This window comes from Oryx dammah, unplaced genomic scaffold (genome assembly GCF_014754425.2).
Source record: "Oryx dammah isolate SB20612 unplaced genomic scaffold, SCBI_Odam_1.1 HiC_scaffold_17, whole genome shotgun sequence".
Classification (NCBI taxonomy): Eukaryota; Metazoa; Chordata; class Mammalia; order Artiodactyla; family Bovidae; genus Oryx; species Oryx dammah.
The window spans coordinates 63638941-63656648 of NW_024070201.1; the positions used below are offsets into that span (position 1 = coordinate 63638941).

At 45.4% G+C, this 17708-nt stretch overlaps 1 protein-coding gene across 2 annotated transcripts in view; it reads right to left on the reverse strand.

Annotated features, from left to right (window-relative positions):
- Positions 1-1982: 1982 nt before the first annotated feature.
- The window catches only part of PAMR1 (peptidase domain containing associated with muscle regeneration 1), a 118657-nt gene continuing 102931 nt past the window's right edge, over positions 1983-17708 (reverse strand). For both annotated transcript variants that reach the window (XM_040259017.1, XM_040259016.1), the window contains exons 7-11: positions 11222-11434; positions 8526-8592; positions 5994-6226; positions 4747-5039; positions 1983-3049 (exon numbers count right to left, since the gene is read on the reverse strand). In XM_040259017.1, the coding sequence (XP_040114951.1) occupies positions 2513-3049; positions 4747-5039; positions 5994-6226; positions 8526-8592; positions 11222-11434 (1343 nt within the window). In that variant the 3' untranslated portion in view covers positions 1983-2512. The remainder of the gene's footprint in view (positions 3050-4746; positions 5040-5993; positions 6227-8525; positions 8593-11221; positions 11435-17708) is intronic.

Here is a 17708-nt window from a genome sequence, read left to right on the forward strand (position 1 = left end):
TGCTCGTCATGAGAACAGTACTGGGGCAGGAAGATCTAGGGAGAATGGTAAGCGGCCATGAGCATAGTAACTAAGCAGCCACAGGCGGTGTCACCCGGCCTGGGGGCCAGACTCAGCTGCTAAAGGCAACATAGTCACAGCAGAGACGATGTAACGAGAACCAAACCTGAGCGGTGAGGCAAAGATAGAAAATGACACTAAAGAGTAAAAAGAGTGTCAAGAAACTAGGGAATGTGATAATGCAGGGGAGGAGTCAGACCAGCGAGAAAGAATGGAAGGTGTAAGCATGGACGCCCAGGTGAGAAGTGGTAGATATAAAGACTTTATGGAGCTGTGCCCAGCTGGACAGTCCTGCCCCTGCCAGGGGCTAGAGACACTGAGCTGTGTGTCAGGTACTATATTCACTGTTTTACACAGTAGCTCACTGAACCATCACAACTACCGCAAAAGACAGGCTTCCACATGCCAACATGATAAATGACAAGCTGGCGCAGGTGACATTAGGTGACTTGCCCAAGATCACTCAAAATGAGGAGAAAGACAGGAATTTAGATCTTTTTGATCTGACTACCATTACACCTCTTGAGATCCAAACTTTCTAGGCTTAAAAACAGCAAGGAAAAAAACCTTTTGAGCAACCTGATAAATATTTGTCAAATCCAACAGTCCAGCTTAACCTACCTACTACGTGTTGGATGGTTGTTCTCAGAAGTTGATAACCAATACATTGCTCTCAGATTAAGCCGCGAGGAGTGACTGAAAGGCAGGGGGTGGGGAGCCTGACTTACGGAAAGCCTCAAGAAAGCCTAACCAAGAGAGAAAGTACCAGAAATTCTCTGCTGGCTCAGGGAATGATGCAAAGACACAGAGATGGGGATGCAGGTTGGGGGACAGATGTGGCATCCTGCCTTGGGGCTAAAGTCCTTGGGGTCGAAGTTTTCTCTGATAAGGGAGGGAAGAGTTTCTGTTGGGGTCTGTAGGATGGGACTGTCCCCCAGGTGTCCTGCACCAACCTTGGGCTTTCAGGCCTCAGGAGGTATGGAAAAGACCAAGATGTTCCACAAGCCTTCAGGGGAGGAAGAGGAGATCACTGAAAGGCCGGCTGCCACTGTGACCAGGAGGCTGAGTAACCCCAACAAACCAGTGTCAAGACGGAGTCCCCCTGGATCTCAGCAGTATCAGTGCAAGCCAGACCCAAAGAGCAGCCAAGTGAGCGGGGAAGACCGCAGAGTCCCAGGGAGGCAGAGAGAACTCTGCACAAGTTACAATCGTTACAGACCTGAGCACCCAATGTCCTCCAAACGCCCAGGAATGAGAAAGTGATACCACACACAGCCAAGAGCCTGCAGAAACTCAGGAGTCCTCCGGTGTCCCAGGGCTCAAAGTCACTTACGCCTCCATGGTACCATCTGGGACAGGAGGAATCTGGTGAAAGCTGGGGAGAAAGGATAAAAGAGTGAGTCACCCCAAAAAGAGAATGTTCCTGAAAAGACCCCTTCAGGGACTGGATTTGGATTTGTTTTTTTCTTCCTCTGCTATGCAGTAGGAGTCAGGCATGGGGTTTGAAAGGAAAGTTGTGTAAGTTATAGAGAAGAATGAAGTAGCGGGTTCTTGGCATATCTCAATCAAGTATGAATAAATAGGTGATTCCAATTCAGATGCTATGAAAATACGTCCTAGAGATTTCTGGAGATTCAAAGCAGGGTGTTGTGCTTGAATGTAGAACCTGAGAACCAGAGGGGACGCTAGAAATTGTCAAGTCCCTGGTATTCTCCTCTGCTTGTGCCTTATCTGATGGTGCCCATCCCCTTTCTCTCCTTCCCTATGAACAGCAAACCGCAAGCACTGGCTCTGAAAAGATGGCACTGGCTTTGCTATATGCATTATTTGGGAATGATGATCTATTAAAAGGCTGCCCCCAGCCACCGGTCCCAACACGTGTAGCTCAAAAAGGCTGTAGGCAAGAATCAGAGCCATAGGACGTGTTCCGTGGGTCAGAGGCCAACCCTGGTTTTATTAAAGTATGTACAGGCGACTGGGAAGGAAAAGGACCACTCTGTGATATGGCCAATGCCACGGCCAGGCTTGCTGTCTGGGGCTGGCCTGCCGGTGGCTCTTGGAAGTCGGTCTGGTTGGAGCCTTGGAAGAGACCTGATGAATCCGGTCTCGACCTTCTCTCGACTGGAGCTGACCATGGCATCTGGTCCATCCCCAAAAGGCGGGCTGGGAAGGCCACTGGGTTGGTAGAATGGGGTGAATTTCTTTGCCACTCACATAGTCTCTTTGGAAGAAACTGAGTTCTTATAAGCAGCGTGGGAATCTTCCAGAGGACCCCAGCAGTCAGGGAGGCAATGGCTTACCAGAAAGTAAGCTCAACTCGCCCTCCACTGGTTTTGAAATCAGAAGCCCGGGCACAGTGAAATTCACGGGCAGAGTCCCACTCTGGGTCTGTACCGCCCTGGCTGACACACACGGACGGCTGCACAGAAACGCTCCTCCCTGGGCCTGCGGCTCACTTCATGTTTCTCTCGATCCAGTCTTTAAAAGGCAGCACTTTGGTGAAGGCCGTGGAGAGGCTGTGGCTGCACGCCTTGTCATAGCTCCAGCTGACCAGCCCCACCAGGTGCCAGCGGGGCTCCGGGGACGCCCGGCCTGGAAAGGACACAGCTGCGATGCCCCCCGTCTCAGCTGTGCAGATGTCGGAAGGGGCTGTAGGGTCCCGGCCGGCACAGAACATGCTGTCCGTGACGCTCACCGGGATCCCCTGTGCCTCGTGCTGCTCCTCACACAGCAGCGAGTCCGCTACCCTCACCACCCCCGAGCGCAGCGTGTCGTCCTTGTAGCCAGGGCTGCTGGCATCTGCCAGGACGTTCCAGCCAGCCACGGTGATGCGGGACTCCTGGAAGGAGGTGCTGAGATCCCGAGGGGCCGCCAGGCAGATGGGCTGGACGCGGGTGCTGATGCGAGCCTTGTCCAGGAGCTTCAGGATGGCAATGTCCGTATCCAGCAGGATGGGGTCGTAGTTGGGATGGAGGATGATTGCAGAAATCTATGAAGGTAAAGAATGGACAGCAATGGTGAGCGGCCGACTCCACGGTGATGGCAACAGGCAAGCCCCGGGGCTAAATTATCAGGAGAAAATATCTGAGAGTCAGCTACAATTATTTGGACACACTGCGCTCAATGGATCATAGAAAGCAATTGCTCTGTTTCCAGGGTTGCAAACTGAAATGCCTGCCAGGGCTGGCAGGTGGTTTTTAAATAAGTGGAGTGGACAAGCAAGGCTTCGAAGGATGGGAATGCCACACCCCAGGCAAAGAGGCACACCACTTTGCTCAGCTGACCACTTCCATGCAGAGATGCTCATTTTGCCAGAGAACAGACTCCAGACCTCTGGCTGAAACCTCCTGGTTTTTAAATGTTGGCTGCTGCTGCTAAGTCGCTTCAGTCGTGTCCAACTCTGTGTGACCCCATAGACAACAGCCCACCAGGCTCCCCCATCCCTGGGATTCTCCAGGCAAGAATACTGGAGTGGGTGGTCATTTCCTTTTCCAATGCATGAAAGTGAAAAGTGAAAGTGAAGTTGCTCAGTTGTGTCCGACTCATAATGACCCCATGGACTGCAGCCTACCAGGCTCCTCCATCCATGGGATTTTCCAGGCAAGAGGACTGGAGTGGGTTGCCATTGCCTTCTCCAAATGTTCGCAACTAACTGATTAAAAATATATACATTAGCACTATCAAAACACAAACCCCCACAGGCTACCAGCTGGCAATCTCTGGTCCACTGTAAACATTTCATTTACCGTCAAGCCAGTAAGATAGAGCTTCACCTAGGATGGTCCACAAGACTTTTCCAGCAAGCCTCCCCTGATTATCCCCATTTTTGCTCATCACCCTCTTTGATGGGGCCCCCTGGAGCTTACATCTGTGATACACTATAACATTTTTATAGACTTGTTCTATATCTGAGCTCATTTGCCCAGCAATTCTATTGTGCTGGATTACTCACAATACACTGTCTCTTCCCCTAGCCTGTGGACTCTTAGGGGCAAAAATCATGCCTTGTTCAGTTCTGTGTATTCCCAATGAATGGCATGCTATGGGAACCCAACAATGGATGGATGGATGGACAGGTGGATGAGCTAGATTGCATGAGACGGTGGATGGTACAGAAGGAGGGAGGTAGGTAGGGAAAGAAAATAATATTAGAAATTTATTAGGAGTCTCTATGTCCTCACAGTCTACCTAGCACCGTGTCCTAAACATAATAGGTGGTTGGTTACCTTTCAATGACCCCAATGATAGAAGATATTTTTTATTATCTTATTTAAAAAAATTTGGGGGGTGGGGGAAGACTCCATAGTCTTTCTAGATGGCCCTTTCTAGTATCTGCCCATCATGAAAGGTTAGGCATCTAGGTGGCACAGTTGGTAGAGAATCTGCTTGCCAACGCAGGAGATGCAAAAGACATGGGTTCAACCTCTGGGTCAGGAAGATCTCCTGCAGGAGGGCATGGCAACCCACTCCAGTCTGCTTGCCTGGAGAATTCCATGGACAGAGGTGGACTACAGTCCACGGGGTCGCAAAGAGTGTGACAGTACTGAGCAACTGAGCATGCACGTGCCTAATATTTCCAGGCTCTGGACTGGATGCCAAGGTACCAGACTGACAGAATGACTGCACTCTCAGTGCTGGGGGCTGCCAAGAAAGAAAGCAGACTTCCAGGCTGCAGCCCTCTCTCACCCGCAGGCTCTGGATGCTCTTCTCATCCCGGTCGTCATCCCTGTAGAATTTCCCCAGGACGACTTTGAGGTCCGCCGTCTTGATCACGGTGGTCCTCCCCAGGTCAGTGACGCAGTGAGCAGCCACCACCACGGTGCGCTCATTGACCAGGGCACCGCTGCAGACCAGGAACCAGGCATCCTTGTGCAGACCGCCCCCGTGCACCCCGCCGGCCCTCCTGTAGATGGCAGCCTGCCACGGCCAGCGCGTGCCCTGGGTCTTCGGAGCAGAGACGTTCTCGGTTTTCCCACAAACTACGGAGAAAGCACCAGCTTAGTGAGATAAACTCAGACCTCCCCATCCAGAGGAGAATGTGTCAATCAACCAACAGAGCACATATCTGGAAAGGTGGGTCCTACGGTGTCAAGATCACAGAACATCTAACCTGTTTTTTTTTTTTCCCCCTTTAAATACTAATCAACCACCTTAACATCCTTGACTATAAAGTCGAGGGTTATAATTGGGAGTCTTACCATCCCAGGCACTTACTGGGTAAGTTGCCTAATCTCTTAGAGCCTCAGTCTTCCTGCCTGCAAAATGGATACAGTAATCACAACTTTCTCCTAGGTTCTTGCAGAGAGTGGATGAGATGATGTATATAAACCGACTCAAAATATCATGACTATTGCTATAAAGATGACCACCTCGAACTAAGCCATACTCTTCTCCTCTAACAAAAAGGATGAGGGTAGTAGCTTAGTATGTGCAAAAGCCCATTCCAGACATTTCCATGTATTATCTCAGTAATCATTATTATAACCTGTAAGTAACTGACACCCCATTACTTACTAACAATAACGTAATTAATACCATTGGGTGATGAGGATGAAAACTGGGGCTCAGGTAACCAAGATGGCATAAATAGAAGTTCTCTGGCGCTTCAACCCCTTCTCCATTTGGCGCTTAATGACTGTTCTGTCCCTTTTCTCCAAGCAAATATGATAAAATCATTCACAAAAAGTATGCCCCCTCTTCCTTAAAAATTCATCTAGGATTTAATCATCTCTCCTGGGTAATAAGTTTAAGCCAAAGGAAGGAAACTCTAACTGTGGAATTTCAGACTTCACCAAGCTGAGAGAAAGTATTAGAGGACTATTCTTTTGGACAAGGATTTTTTTCCCCAAAAGTCTTCAACAGGGTCAGGGGCTCTTCATAGGCAGCCATGAGAGAGGCAAGCTGTTTTAGTGCAAGGACAAGCCTTGACTCACTAGGGATGCAGGACGGGGCACGGCCACTCCACCTCCCAGTCCTTAGACACGTCCTCCGGCTGCTGCCCAGGCGGCGGTAGAAGGGTGAGATGCACTCGTACTGGAGCTGGGCGTGCAGATGCTGGTACCCAGGCGGCAGGTCACCAAAGGGAAGGACTGGCTTCTTGGTCGGGGCGTCCTGCAGTTTCTGCTTGCTGAAGGCTGATGAGTATAGCTGGTGTAATGGCGTCTCCCTGCATCATGGCAGAGGGGCCCGGAGAGAGAGAAAGGCAGGAGACAGTCATTACAGCCCTTTTAGTATCCACGCCAAGCTCCACAAAGATGTTCAGTTATGAAGGAAGAAAACAACAGCTATCTCGTCCTCTGTGTGTGGGTGACTCGCTCTCCCTTTCTCCCCTTACCTCTCTCTGTCTCTGTCTCTCCCTCCCACACACACACATCTCTTCTACCACTGAGCAGATTTTCTTGCACACTTCAACCTTCTCTTTATTCCTCCATTTCCATTTCTGGCATGCCTCCAGCTCCCCAGGGTTTTAACCAAAGAGCATAATATCTGACATAATAGCTGCTATCCAAAGGTACGCTATACATGCACACACACACACACACACAAATTAATTGTGAAATTAAACAAGAAAAGAAGTTAATTTCAAGGAAAGAAATCCAAGTGACTGCTCTGCTCTAACCATTATCATAATGGAGCAATATAAGGAATTGACTCAAACTAAACTGTGTTGATACAGTAGCTTGATTTAGCAATTAACGGATGTAATTAGTCCACCTCAGAGAATAGAACCTTCTCTCAGAGCGCATTGATTGGGAGAAATAAGAAGCGTTGTGTGCCAACGTGAAAAGGCCTTTTAAATGAGCCTTGATGTTGAAGCCCCAGAGGCCACTCTGGGGTTCTTGGGAGAGAGGTATGCACACTACACAGCTTCTGCTCATTTTATATCAGTGCACAATGACTATTAACTGACAAGTGAGATTTCCTTTAGGAATCACTGTTTTCATCCCTGTTTAATGCATGGAGAAAGGAAATCCAGAGAGGTAGGTGGGGATGCTGAAGGGCACACAGGAAGCTAAGACAGGACCCCAGACAGCACTGGGCAGTCACAATTCTCACCCTGGTGAGAATACCATTGTAAGAAGTGTTTCAGGTGTCCGTACAACGCTTTGCTCAGAGCAAATATTCCACCTACATTGGTTCCATTCTACAAATCTTTAGCTCATATTTAGAACCAGGTCTGTAGCTCAGGGGGCTTTTGTACTTGCAAACAAGCTCAGGTTTTGGCCACTGAAGCTTTGCATTGCCTTTGGGGGTTCCTGGATGAGCTTGTCTGCTGAAGACCATCATATCCTTGCTCCAGCAGTGAATCTTCCAGGAAGATATTTGCCTTGCATGTAATCCTTTAACAATTCCTAGAGACAAACGTTAGTGTGATTGCCCTTATTTTTGAAAAGAGGAAACTAAAGGTTCTGCAAGTTTAGGAATTTGCCTAAGAATAGCCAGCACTAAAGAGAGAGGACAGAAACAGCACTTGAACCCGTCCATCCCATCCAGTCATTCACTCATTCACTATTCTGGGGGTGTCCACTATGCGGCAGGCACTATTCTAGGTACTAGAAGTTCAGCATGAACTAAACAGGAAATGTTCTTGCACGTGTAACTTTCACAGTTTTTTGGTGGGTTGTGAGGAGACTGAAATTGAACAAATAGACAAACAAATGTCAGTAGGACAATAGGTGAAGATGGATGCCAGGTGAAAATTGGAGATCTCTGTAAAGGTCAGAAAATACTGGGTAAAGAAGTCAGCTCAGCAGTCAGGGTGGAGGTAAGGGTGCTATCTTTTTAAAAGGACTGTCATGGCGGATCTCTCTGCCAGGTAAAAACTGAGTAGGGAACTGAAGGAAGCCAGACATTAAGCCTCGTTGAAATCCGGTGGAAGCAACTTCCCTAGCTTGCCACCAGGGGTCCCCACCTCTGTCTTTCCAGGAGAAAGACTAGGTGGGCGCCCCGCCCCTCGACCCCGCCCAACCCCGTTCCCCCAACCCACACACGGAGGCTTAACATCCTTCATCAGGGGCTAGTCATTCATCTCTGGTCCCTAGCTCCACCAGCCTGTCTTATCTGATTGATCACTACCAAGGACATCTTCCTAAGCCACAACTGACTGTGTTTGGTAGGAATGCCATCTCCCTAAAAGCTGCATGATAAATACGCAGTCATTTTAGAAGGACTCAAGTATTAAAATCCAGCTCCTCAAAGGCCATCTTAAAGTCTGGCTTCCAACCAGCCCCTGACTTTCCCACGATCCAGTGAAACCTGTACATCTTCCAACAGTTGCTACCTCTTGGCTAAAGGCAGCTAGCTAATAAGCCTCCATCTAACAAGCCCTTTTCTTTCCTGGCAAGTCAACACAGAGTGTCCCTAAGAAACCTCAGACTGTCTTTGGCCAAACACAAGTAGGAAAGGGGGTGGAGAAAGGAATGGTCATTTGACTTTAAAGCAGAGTTCAGGTGTTTCAGCCTCACCTTGACTGAACCTGCATTGGAAGAACTTTCCGTCTCACCAGGTCTGAGATCTTTGGTTCTCGGCAGGCTAGAAAGAAAAAGATAATGCTGCATAATCCTTTTCCATACTAACTGTTCACACCATGAATTCAGATTCATACCTGACCACCCTCTCTGGACACCAGTGCACATTCCCCAGGCTCTCAGAAGTGAGACGTGTCAGCCAAGCATGAACAGATCGCTTAGCAAAAGAGCATGCTGAGAGACTTCCCTGGTGATCCAGGGGTTAAGAATCCACCTGCCAATGAAGGAGAGCCAGGTCCGATCCCTCGTCCAGGAAGATCCCACATGCTGCAGGGCAACTAAGCCTGTGAGCCACAAATCCTGAGCCCATGCTCTACAGTGTGTACTCTGTAACAAGCGAAGCCACCCCAGTGAGAAGCCCATGAGTGGAACTAAGACCCAGAATGGCCCAAAGTAAATAAATGAATTTTTTAAAAACAGCAGCATGCTGAGTTTCATTTATTAATAAAACGGCAGCCCCCTTTGAAGAACCCAAGTAGAATAAACACGTCTGCAGAGCTGCTCCACCCAGGTGATATGAGAATGTGAAAGGATTAGTCACTCGGTTGTGTCTGACTCTTTGTGACCCCATAGACTGGAGCCCACCAGGCTCTTCAGTCCATGGACTTCTCCAGGCAAGAATATTGGAGTGGGTTGCCATGCCCTCCTCCAGGGGATCTTCCCAACCCAGGGATCAAACCCGTGTCTCCTGCCTTGCAGGGCAGATTCTTTCCTGTCTGAGCCACCAGGGATGCCCAGTGATATGAAGCAATAGTAGTTAATAGAATTATCCATTCACAGTATTAGCAAACTAGATCAATATGGAATAAAAGCCAAGGGCAAGGTTCTAAAATGTAGCCCAAGATTGGAAATCACAAGGTTCTCATTTAAAACTGAACAGCAGGGTCAACCAACAATAAGTCTTGAGTAACTGATTCCTCCAGGTCCTTTCTCTGCAGTTAAGGCTTCTAATGATCCTTTGAGGCAACTCAAAGCCTGGTTTAATTTTGTTGAAGTCTCTTTCTTCACAAGTGAAAAGGAATCCTTCCCATCTCACTTTCCCAATCAAGCAGCCAACATTTGTCTAATTAGCAACCTAGGGAACTCTAGTTGTATTAATTTGTAAGAGAAGAGTTAACAAAAAATCTCCAAGGACATAGGTAACACCATGTCCATACCTAATGAAATCAAGAATCATTGTCTGTGCTGGTGGGGATGAAGGTCGCTCCTGGCTAAAGTCTGAAGTCTTCCTTTCACAGACTTGTTCTTTCATTCCTTTTCCCATGATTCAGGTTGTTGACAAACACTCAGAAGGCAAAGTGGAGGATTGAAGCAATTATCTGGATAATCTAGGCCAAGGATATGCTTTTCTTCAGGAAACAACTAGATAGTTGTGTGTGTGTGTGTGTGTGTGTTACTTGCTCAGTCCCGCCACTGAAAAGAGAGCTACTGTCGACTTGGAGCAACAAGGGGATCAACTTAACAAGAAACTACGGGGCTTCCCTGTTGGTTCAGTGGTAAGGAGCCGCCTGCCAATGCCGGAGACACAGATCTTCCCTGATGCTGAAGATCCACATACCATGGAGCAACCAAGCCTGTGTGCGCAACTACTGACCCCTGAAACCTGTGCTCTAGAGCCTGGAAGCCTCACCTACTGAGCCTACCCACCCTAGAGCCTGTCCTCCGCAACAAGAGAAGCCCCTGCAACAAAGAGCAGCCTCCACTCTCCACAACTAGAGAAAAGCTCGCACAGCAACGAAGACCAGCACAGCCAAAAACAAATAAAAAGTAGACAGATAAAAAAATTGCATATACATATATATATATCATATATACATGATATATATATAAAAGAAACTACACATGCCTACAGTCATGGAGTCAGGTCCAGATTCCTTATGCAATGTCCCGTTTGTTCTGGTCTCAAACTACCTTTTAAAATTTACCTCCCAGATTCCCCGATTGACTCATTTTTTTACTTACCATGTTTCTTTCACTTCTGCCTATACCACTTTTTGTCTTCCAACTGGAATATCTTCCCAACTCCTCTTTATCTCAGTAAATCCTTCCCTGTTTCCCAAAGGGGCTCCAGTCCTCCCTGCTACAGGAAAACTGGAGCTCATATTTCTCAGAATACACACCACTCATTTGCTCTGTAACTCTCCTTTGAATGTTCAAGGGTTTATTGTCTTTTAAAGATGCTTTTAAACATTTTAACATCTCAAACCTCCCTCCACATAGGCTGACAAGGATGATGCGTCTATTGTATCTTTATTTCTTGCATTGATTTAATGTTGCACAGAGAGTAGATAAATGTAGCCATATAAATACATATTAATTGTTTCAGTTCTATCCTTGGGGTTACACATAAAAAACTCAGCCTTGTCATCTCTCTAAACTTCTCTGATAAGTACATCACTCTTCTTGATCACATCAAGACATTGTGATGAGGATAAACTGGTCCTTTGGCGACCCAAAAAAGAAGCACATGTTTTATGGATGGTTTTCAATATAAGAATAATGTATGGTTTCAGTGAGAACTTAAAAGAGAAAGGCAATTTTTTTCCCAGGGCTTCAAAAACAGGTATGGGAGCTACCAAAATGTTCAGCAACTCCACTTATCTATACAGACTTCAGAAATATTTGCCAGTCACCTTTTATGCAGATTGGCTGTTTCCCTGACCACTCTCCATTCTGCTGGCAAGTTCTCATCTCATTACCACTGAGAACATAGGAGCTGTTACAAAAGAAGGTCAGGATGGTGCCGATTTTTGCATAGCGCCCGTGGATAAGCCCAGGGCCTCCTGTAATTTTCTTGTACCCATTGACTGGGCCCCCGGGGTCTGAGCAGTTTCTTTCTTCAAGAACTGAAAGTGAAAGGAAAAGAAAAGGAGAGTTAGTAAGAGTCTGAAGCATTTCATTTTAGCATTGAATTTTTTCACATCTCATTGAATTAAAAATGCAGTGATATGGAGCCTGCTAACAATGGTATTCAAAGGAATTACCAAGAGAAAACGCATAACAGAAAAATGCATGCATTAGACATATCTTCTTGTTTTAACAATTTATTCTTAAATTGAGAACTGTTTCACACCATATATATATATATATAAAAATTTGACACCACATCAGGCTCTCATGTAATCACATTCATTTGCTTCCTAAATTGTGAAATCTGTACAGGTCTGGACAAAATAAACATTTTGCCTAGATTTTATCCTCAGTATAAAAGGATTGTTGGTTTTCAGTACTGTAATATCATCTCCTTCATTCCCTGAAGCTTGGGCAATTAAACCAGACTATTCAGTTTCCTATTTCTGTTGTTCCCAGAAAGTAGAATAGATTAGAAATGAGAGCACATTTATGAATTTAGATTTTCTATTTCATCTGCCAGAACACTGGGTGTGTTAAAAGTTGTAATTAAAAAACACTAGAGGCAATATAAATTCAGAGATACAACAAATTCCCTTAATCTCCAAATAGAACTTTTCATCTAAACATGTAACAATACTCATTATAGGAGATCGCTATTCTCTCATTCACGCTGCACAGCTACTTAGAGTAAAATTGGCATCAACAAAACTATCCTGAGCACCGAACAGGATATTAGATATATCCTGGAAATATTCGATCAGCTAGACAATATATTTTTCTCAAATGGATTATGGTACAATACTGAATATTACTTGCCTAAGGATACAGAGTAAGTCCCCTTAGAATTCAACCTTTAATTACTGAGTTTAGATACCAATCACTCTATCAGGGTCCCTAGTCTCATCCCTATAAAACAGGGGCTTCCCAGGTGGCTCAGTGTAAAGAATCCGCCTGCCAATACAGGAGACACAGGTTTGATCTCTCATCCAGGAAGATCCCCTGGAGCAGGAAATGGCCACCCACTCCAGCATTCTTGCCTGAAAAATCCCATAGACAGAGGTGCCTGGTGAGTAGCAGAGTCAGACACAACTGAGCAGATTATAAAACAGTCTCCACACAACTCAGTTATGCATCGGACATTCTTTTCTTCCCTTAAGGGTCCCAGTTACCTTTCAAACAACTTGCTTGCTTGCCTCCAGGCAAGAAATGAATATCCATTCATATAACACTTCTACAATATTTCAGAACTAAAAATTAATACATTGTTCCTATGTGCAATTTGGCAAAGTTGCTAAACTGGTCAAGTTCCTGGTTTGTCTACTCTAAGACTGCTCACAACTCACATGACAGCTGGTCTCAATGACACTGTGTGCTTTGGACTGTGCATTCTGTGCAATCTCCCTGGTGGTTGATGCCAAAGCCCCATTTTAAATGTCAAAAAGGGATCTCACTGAGTGAGTTGTTTAAAAATACCAAAATGGCACAGAGAAGGCACTGTACTTTTTGAAGCTTCAAGTGGACTCAGAAAATCCCAGTGCTTATACTTCTAGGAATCCCTGGATGATGTGGAATGAAGAGGCAGAAAAAGCCTTCCATACTGCTTCATTGACAGGCCACCTTCTTATAGTACAGACTCAGTCAAAGCTGAATATGTAGCCTGGAAACAACTGGAAGAGCCCACAGACTTCAATCATCCCCAAAACATATGTCATACCTGCAAGTTTCAGAGAATGGAATTCACCGTCAACATAAAAATCAGACAGTGTCTCATAAAAATCTGTATTACTAGCTTCTGACAACATTTAGCTCTGGAAACCCTGGGTCTATATTCTCACAGGGCAAGAATCAGCTGGTGCGGGGAGGAGCTCTCTACTTAGACAGGATCGCATTCTTGCCTTGGTCACAGTCCCCACCCACCAGCAGTCTGGTGCCGGCAGAGACTTCAATCTGTGACTAGTTAGACTATCAAAGGGCTATGATTTGTGTAAGTGTAGTTCCTCATTCATTTTGAACTTTGCTTGCTAGAGATCACAGCCAAGAAAGGCTGAGTGATACTTAAGACCTGTCCTGGAATACGGAAAGAAAATGAACTAGCCTCTAGCCATGTCAGCCTCAGTTAGAATACAAGAAATCACTTTTACTGTAAGCCTAATCATTGGATTTTTCTCCGCTTAGAAGTAAGTACCTTCACAGTCCATTAGGCTTCCACTTCACGATCTCTTACGTGTGAGATGGGTCCTATTTCTATTACATTTCATGTGGGTTTAACTGGCAGGAACCTTGGAGAGTTTTCAAGCCCTTCCAGGTAATAAAGCCTCATGACAATCCAGGTTCTTCATTTCATTGAAAAGGGTTTAAAGGGAGATTTAAAGGGCAACAGACTCAGGATATCTAAACACGTCTGCCCAAGGTGGAGGAATTCTGCCACATTCCTGTAATTCTTAAATGCATATTCCTTTCTAACACGACATGTCTGAAATCAAGACACATGCCTACTTTTCTTGTAGGTTTACTCTTTCATTTGGTTTCAAGTTCTGCTCATGAAATATGACCAGGGTTGAGCAGGATGATGCTTCCAAGGGAAGGCTCAATGGAAGGTGAGACCATGTGGCTGAAATTCAAGAGAAACGTAGACGTTAGAAATAGATTTATAAAGGATTCAGATAATGGAGTTGTCTGACACGACTTAAAAAGTAAATAGACTGAACATGTTCAAGGAAATAAAATACAAAATTGAGGACTTTGGAAGAAAACTTTCACCTTAAAAAGTAACCCGAGGAGAAATCTAGAACACAAAAGTTATAATGACATAAAGTAAAAAATTCAGTGGATGAGTTTAATAGCAAATCAGATGCAACTGAAGGGTACTGACAAACTGAAAGATAGCTTCAAAGAAAAGACTCAGTATGAAGCCTAAGAAACAAAAAGATGAAAACTGTACAGGAAAATGTAAAGATATAGTAAGAAAGTTAATAAATACATGTAACTGGCATCCCAGAAGAAAAGAGAGAGAATGGAGGAAAACCAAGATGTAAAGAGATAACAACTGAAATTTTTCTGATGAAAGACACTGACCTACAGATTTACAAGGTCCCAAGCCAGATAAGTATGAAGAAAATCACACACAGACATAGCGTATAAAGCTGTTCAAAATCAAAACCAAAGAAAGAAAATTTAAGCAGCCAAAGAAAAAAAAGGACTGGAAAAGCATACTTTAAAATAATTACAGTCATTACCTCTGGTGTGTAACACTGAGAATGTTTCTTGCTTCTTTCTACTATTTTTTTCAAGTTTTATAATCGGAAAATGTAGCCATAAAATTTTGTATTTATAATTTTGTTGTTGTCCTATAGCTATTATCTTTTAAAGTGTCAGGGAAATGGTTTGGGTATCCCCCGCTAAGCCTATAAAATCTAGCATTAAGTCTTCATGCCTTTTGTGTGTGTGCTCCCAGACCCTCTCTGCCCCGTGCAAATCTCTTTACCATCCCGCATAACCATAGTGTAATCCAACGTTCCATGAACTCAGATGTAAATGTTTTGTCACTAGACTCTGGTGGAAAAACAGTGGCCTCCAGGATCAGATAGCTATAGGCTCAAATACACAGGTATTCAACAAATGTCTGTTTGTGGGTAGAAAGAATAAAGGCTAAAATGTACTCATTCTTCCAGTTAATAAACTAGGGTCTGGGAAAATTAATCTTTTCAGGTCTTGTTTTCCTCGTCTATGAAGCAAGATAATAACACTTTTCTGGTTGGTCTGGTTTTGAGTAGCAATTTAAACTACACATAATCTCTACTTCCCTTGTTTGCCTTTATTTACAAAGCATCCAACTGCCTTTAAAAATCAATTGCATACACCCTAAATGCATACACCTTAAAGAAAAATCCATAAAGGAATCTAATTATTGGACCTTTTCAAGTACAAAGCAATACTTTTTGGTCTCTTGGTAATGCAATGGGTTTCCAGATCTGGGTCCAGTGTGTTGATTCAGACTTCCGGGTACCAAGCATGGTCTCTGTACATTCATCTATTTTAATCCTGTGTAATGAAGCCTTAAAATTATATTCTTACATCAAACATCTACTGAGCATTATTCTCTCTTCCCTCATTTATTTCCTGTGCTTTTCAAAGCTATACCTTCTCCTCTGAAGCTTTTGAAGAGAATTCTAAGACTTCCTCACTATCCTTTTCTCTCCTGGTTTAGACCTCTACCTGTTGGGTTCACAGACCATTTGCATCTCATCAGAGCATCTCCCTAAGGTTAGATTTCAAAGCTATGTCTCTTTTCTCCCTGTGGGTTCTCTGTTTAGAAACCTCTGTATCTCCCCACTGAACAGACTCATGATTCTTTCCTATTTGATGTTTCAAGAGCTTTCGATTTCGTATCTTCTCGGTGGGATGGATGTTTTCACAAAAAGCCAAATGAGAACTTAAAACATCTGCATCACTGGTGTGAAGGAGCATCAAACTCCTGCTTTGCTAAGTAAAATATTCCATAATTAGTCATAAATAGCACATTGTCCTATTACTTTGGGGACTCAGCCTAGGGATATAGACACCTTCAGTTTAGCATGCCTTTACATGCTACCTTGTAAGCAAAGGCAGTACCCAGGATGCACTTCTCTGCGACACTTTCAGATAAATGGTTTTAAAAAGACCTTCTCTCCCTTGTCTTCTTTTGCTCTTCAGGACAGCAGTATTAGGCAGTTTCCTGTGATACCACTTTACAGAGGAGATGCGATAGCTTTGCATGGCCCTTGTAGCAATCACTGTTGGTGCCACATCGAGGTTTCTTCTTATCCTTTTCCAAGCTCTGCTTTGCTGCTGAGAGCTGGCACCTGCTACCTTCACAGACTGCCCTTGGGCATGGGCACCATCTCGCCCATATGAGGAGCTAAAAACTGCCTAGATTTTTGGCCCCTTCATGCTCACCCCAGGGTTGTCTATAGCCAGTGACTGAGGGGTGTGGAAGCACAAAGGCCCAACTCCTGTTCTTCAAGGTGTGATTTACACTTCCCAGCACCTTATAGGATGGGGCTGAGTCTGGGAGTTCAGTTAAAATCACTCATGCTTGGCTTGTTCCTCTTTCCCATTTTCCTTCTGCAACTTCCTTAGTGGTTGATCCTGAAAGCACTCCCTTTAATAAATCATGTGGACCCAAATGTGGCTCAGGACCTGGTTTGCGGAGTTCTGCTGTTTTCTTAGCCCTGGGCATCAGAACCCTTCATGCCTCCCCATGGCAGCGCTCCTGGGAGTGACGGAGGCCCAAAAGGTGGTTCAGTCAAGCCCTGGCATGGGCCTTGTTTGGCTTTCCACACTCCTAGGAGATCTTGGGCAGGACGACTGGCAGGGCAACTAGAAAGGCCACATCTCATTAGAGGGTCTCCAGCCTCCACAGACAGTCTCAGACTCCAGCATCCCACCCCCCCCCCAGGCTCCATCAGCAGGGCTGTTTTGACCTGAAGGGAACAGGAGCCTTAAGACATGGATTTCCCCAAGCTGAACAGTGTGGGCCCAGAATACACCATCCAAGGATTCTCCTTACTGATTTGCTGCTGTCTGTGTAAAAGCCAGGGACCTTTCGCAACCCTGGGGTACAGAGCTGGCCGCAGCGATGACTGAACTTCCCATGGGGCCTGAATTGTGGGTCTTAGAGTTGGACTTGGAGAAGGCAATGACACCCCACTCCAGTTCTCTTGTCTGGAAAATCCCATGGACGAAGGAGCCTTGTGGGCTGCAGTCCATGGGGTCTCGAAGAGTCAGACACGACTGAGCGACTTCACTTTCACTTTTCACTTTCATGCATTGGAGAAGGAAATGGCAACCCACTCCATTGTTCTTACCTGGAGAATCCCAGGGATGGGGGAGCCTGGTGGGCTGCCGTCTCTGGGGTCGCACAGAGTCGGACATGACTGAAGTGACTTAGCGGCAGCAGAGTTGGACTTAAGTTGATTTAAAGCAAATAAAGTTATATCCTTTTCTCCCCTGATTGGTCCACTAAGATGCATAAGGTATAATAGCTGAGATGACCAGATCCAGAAGGTTTTATGGGCCATGACCACAAAAAATGGACATAATGATAGAGACATCAAGAAGTGTATCAGGATACTGCAGAGACACTGTAAGGAGAAGCAGCTTTTTGGTGCACACAAATAACACTGCCTTCTTTGTGCCCTCTGCTCAGATCAACTACACTGACTACAACAAAAGGAAGCTCACACTCTTCATTCCTAATTTAGGGAGAGGGTTCGTTTCCCATCACCC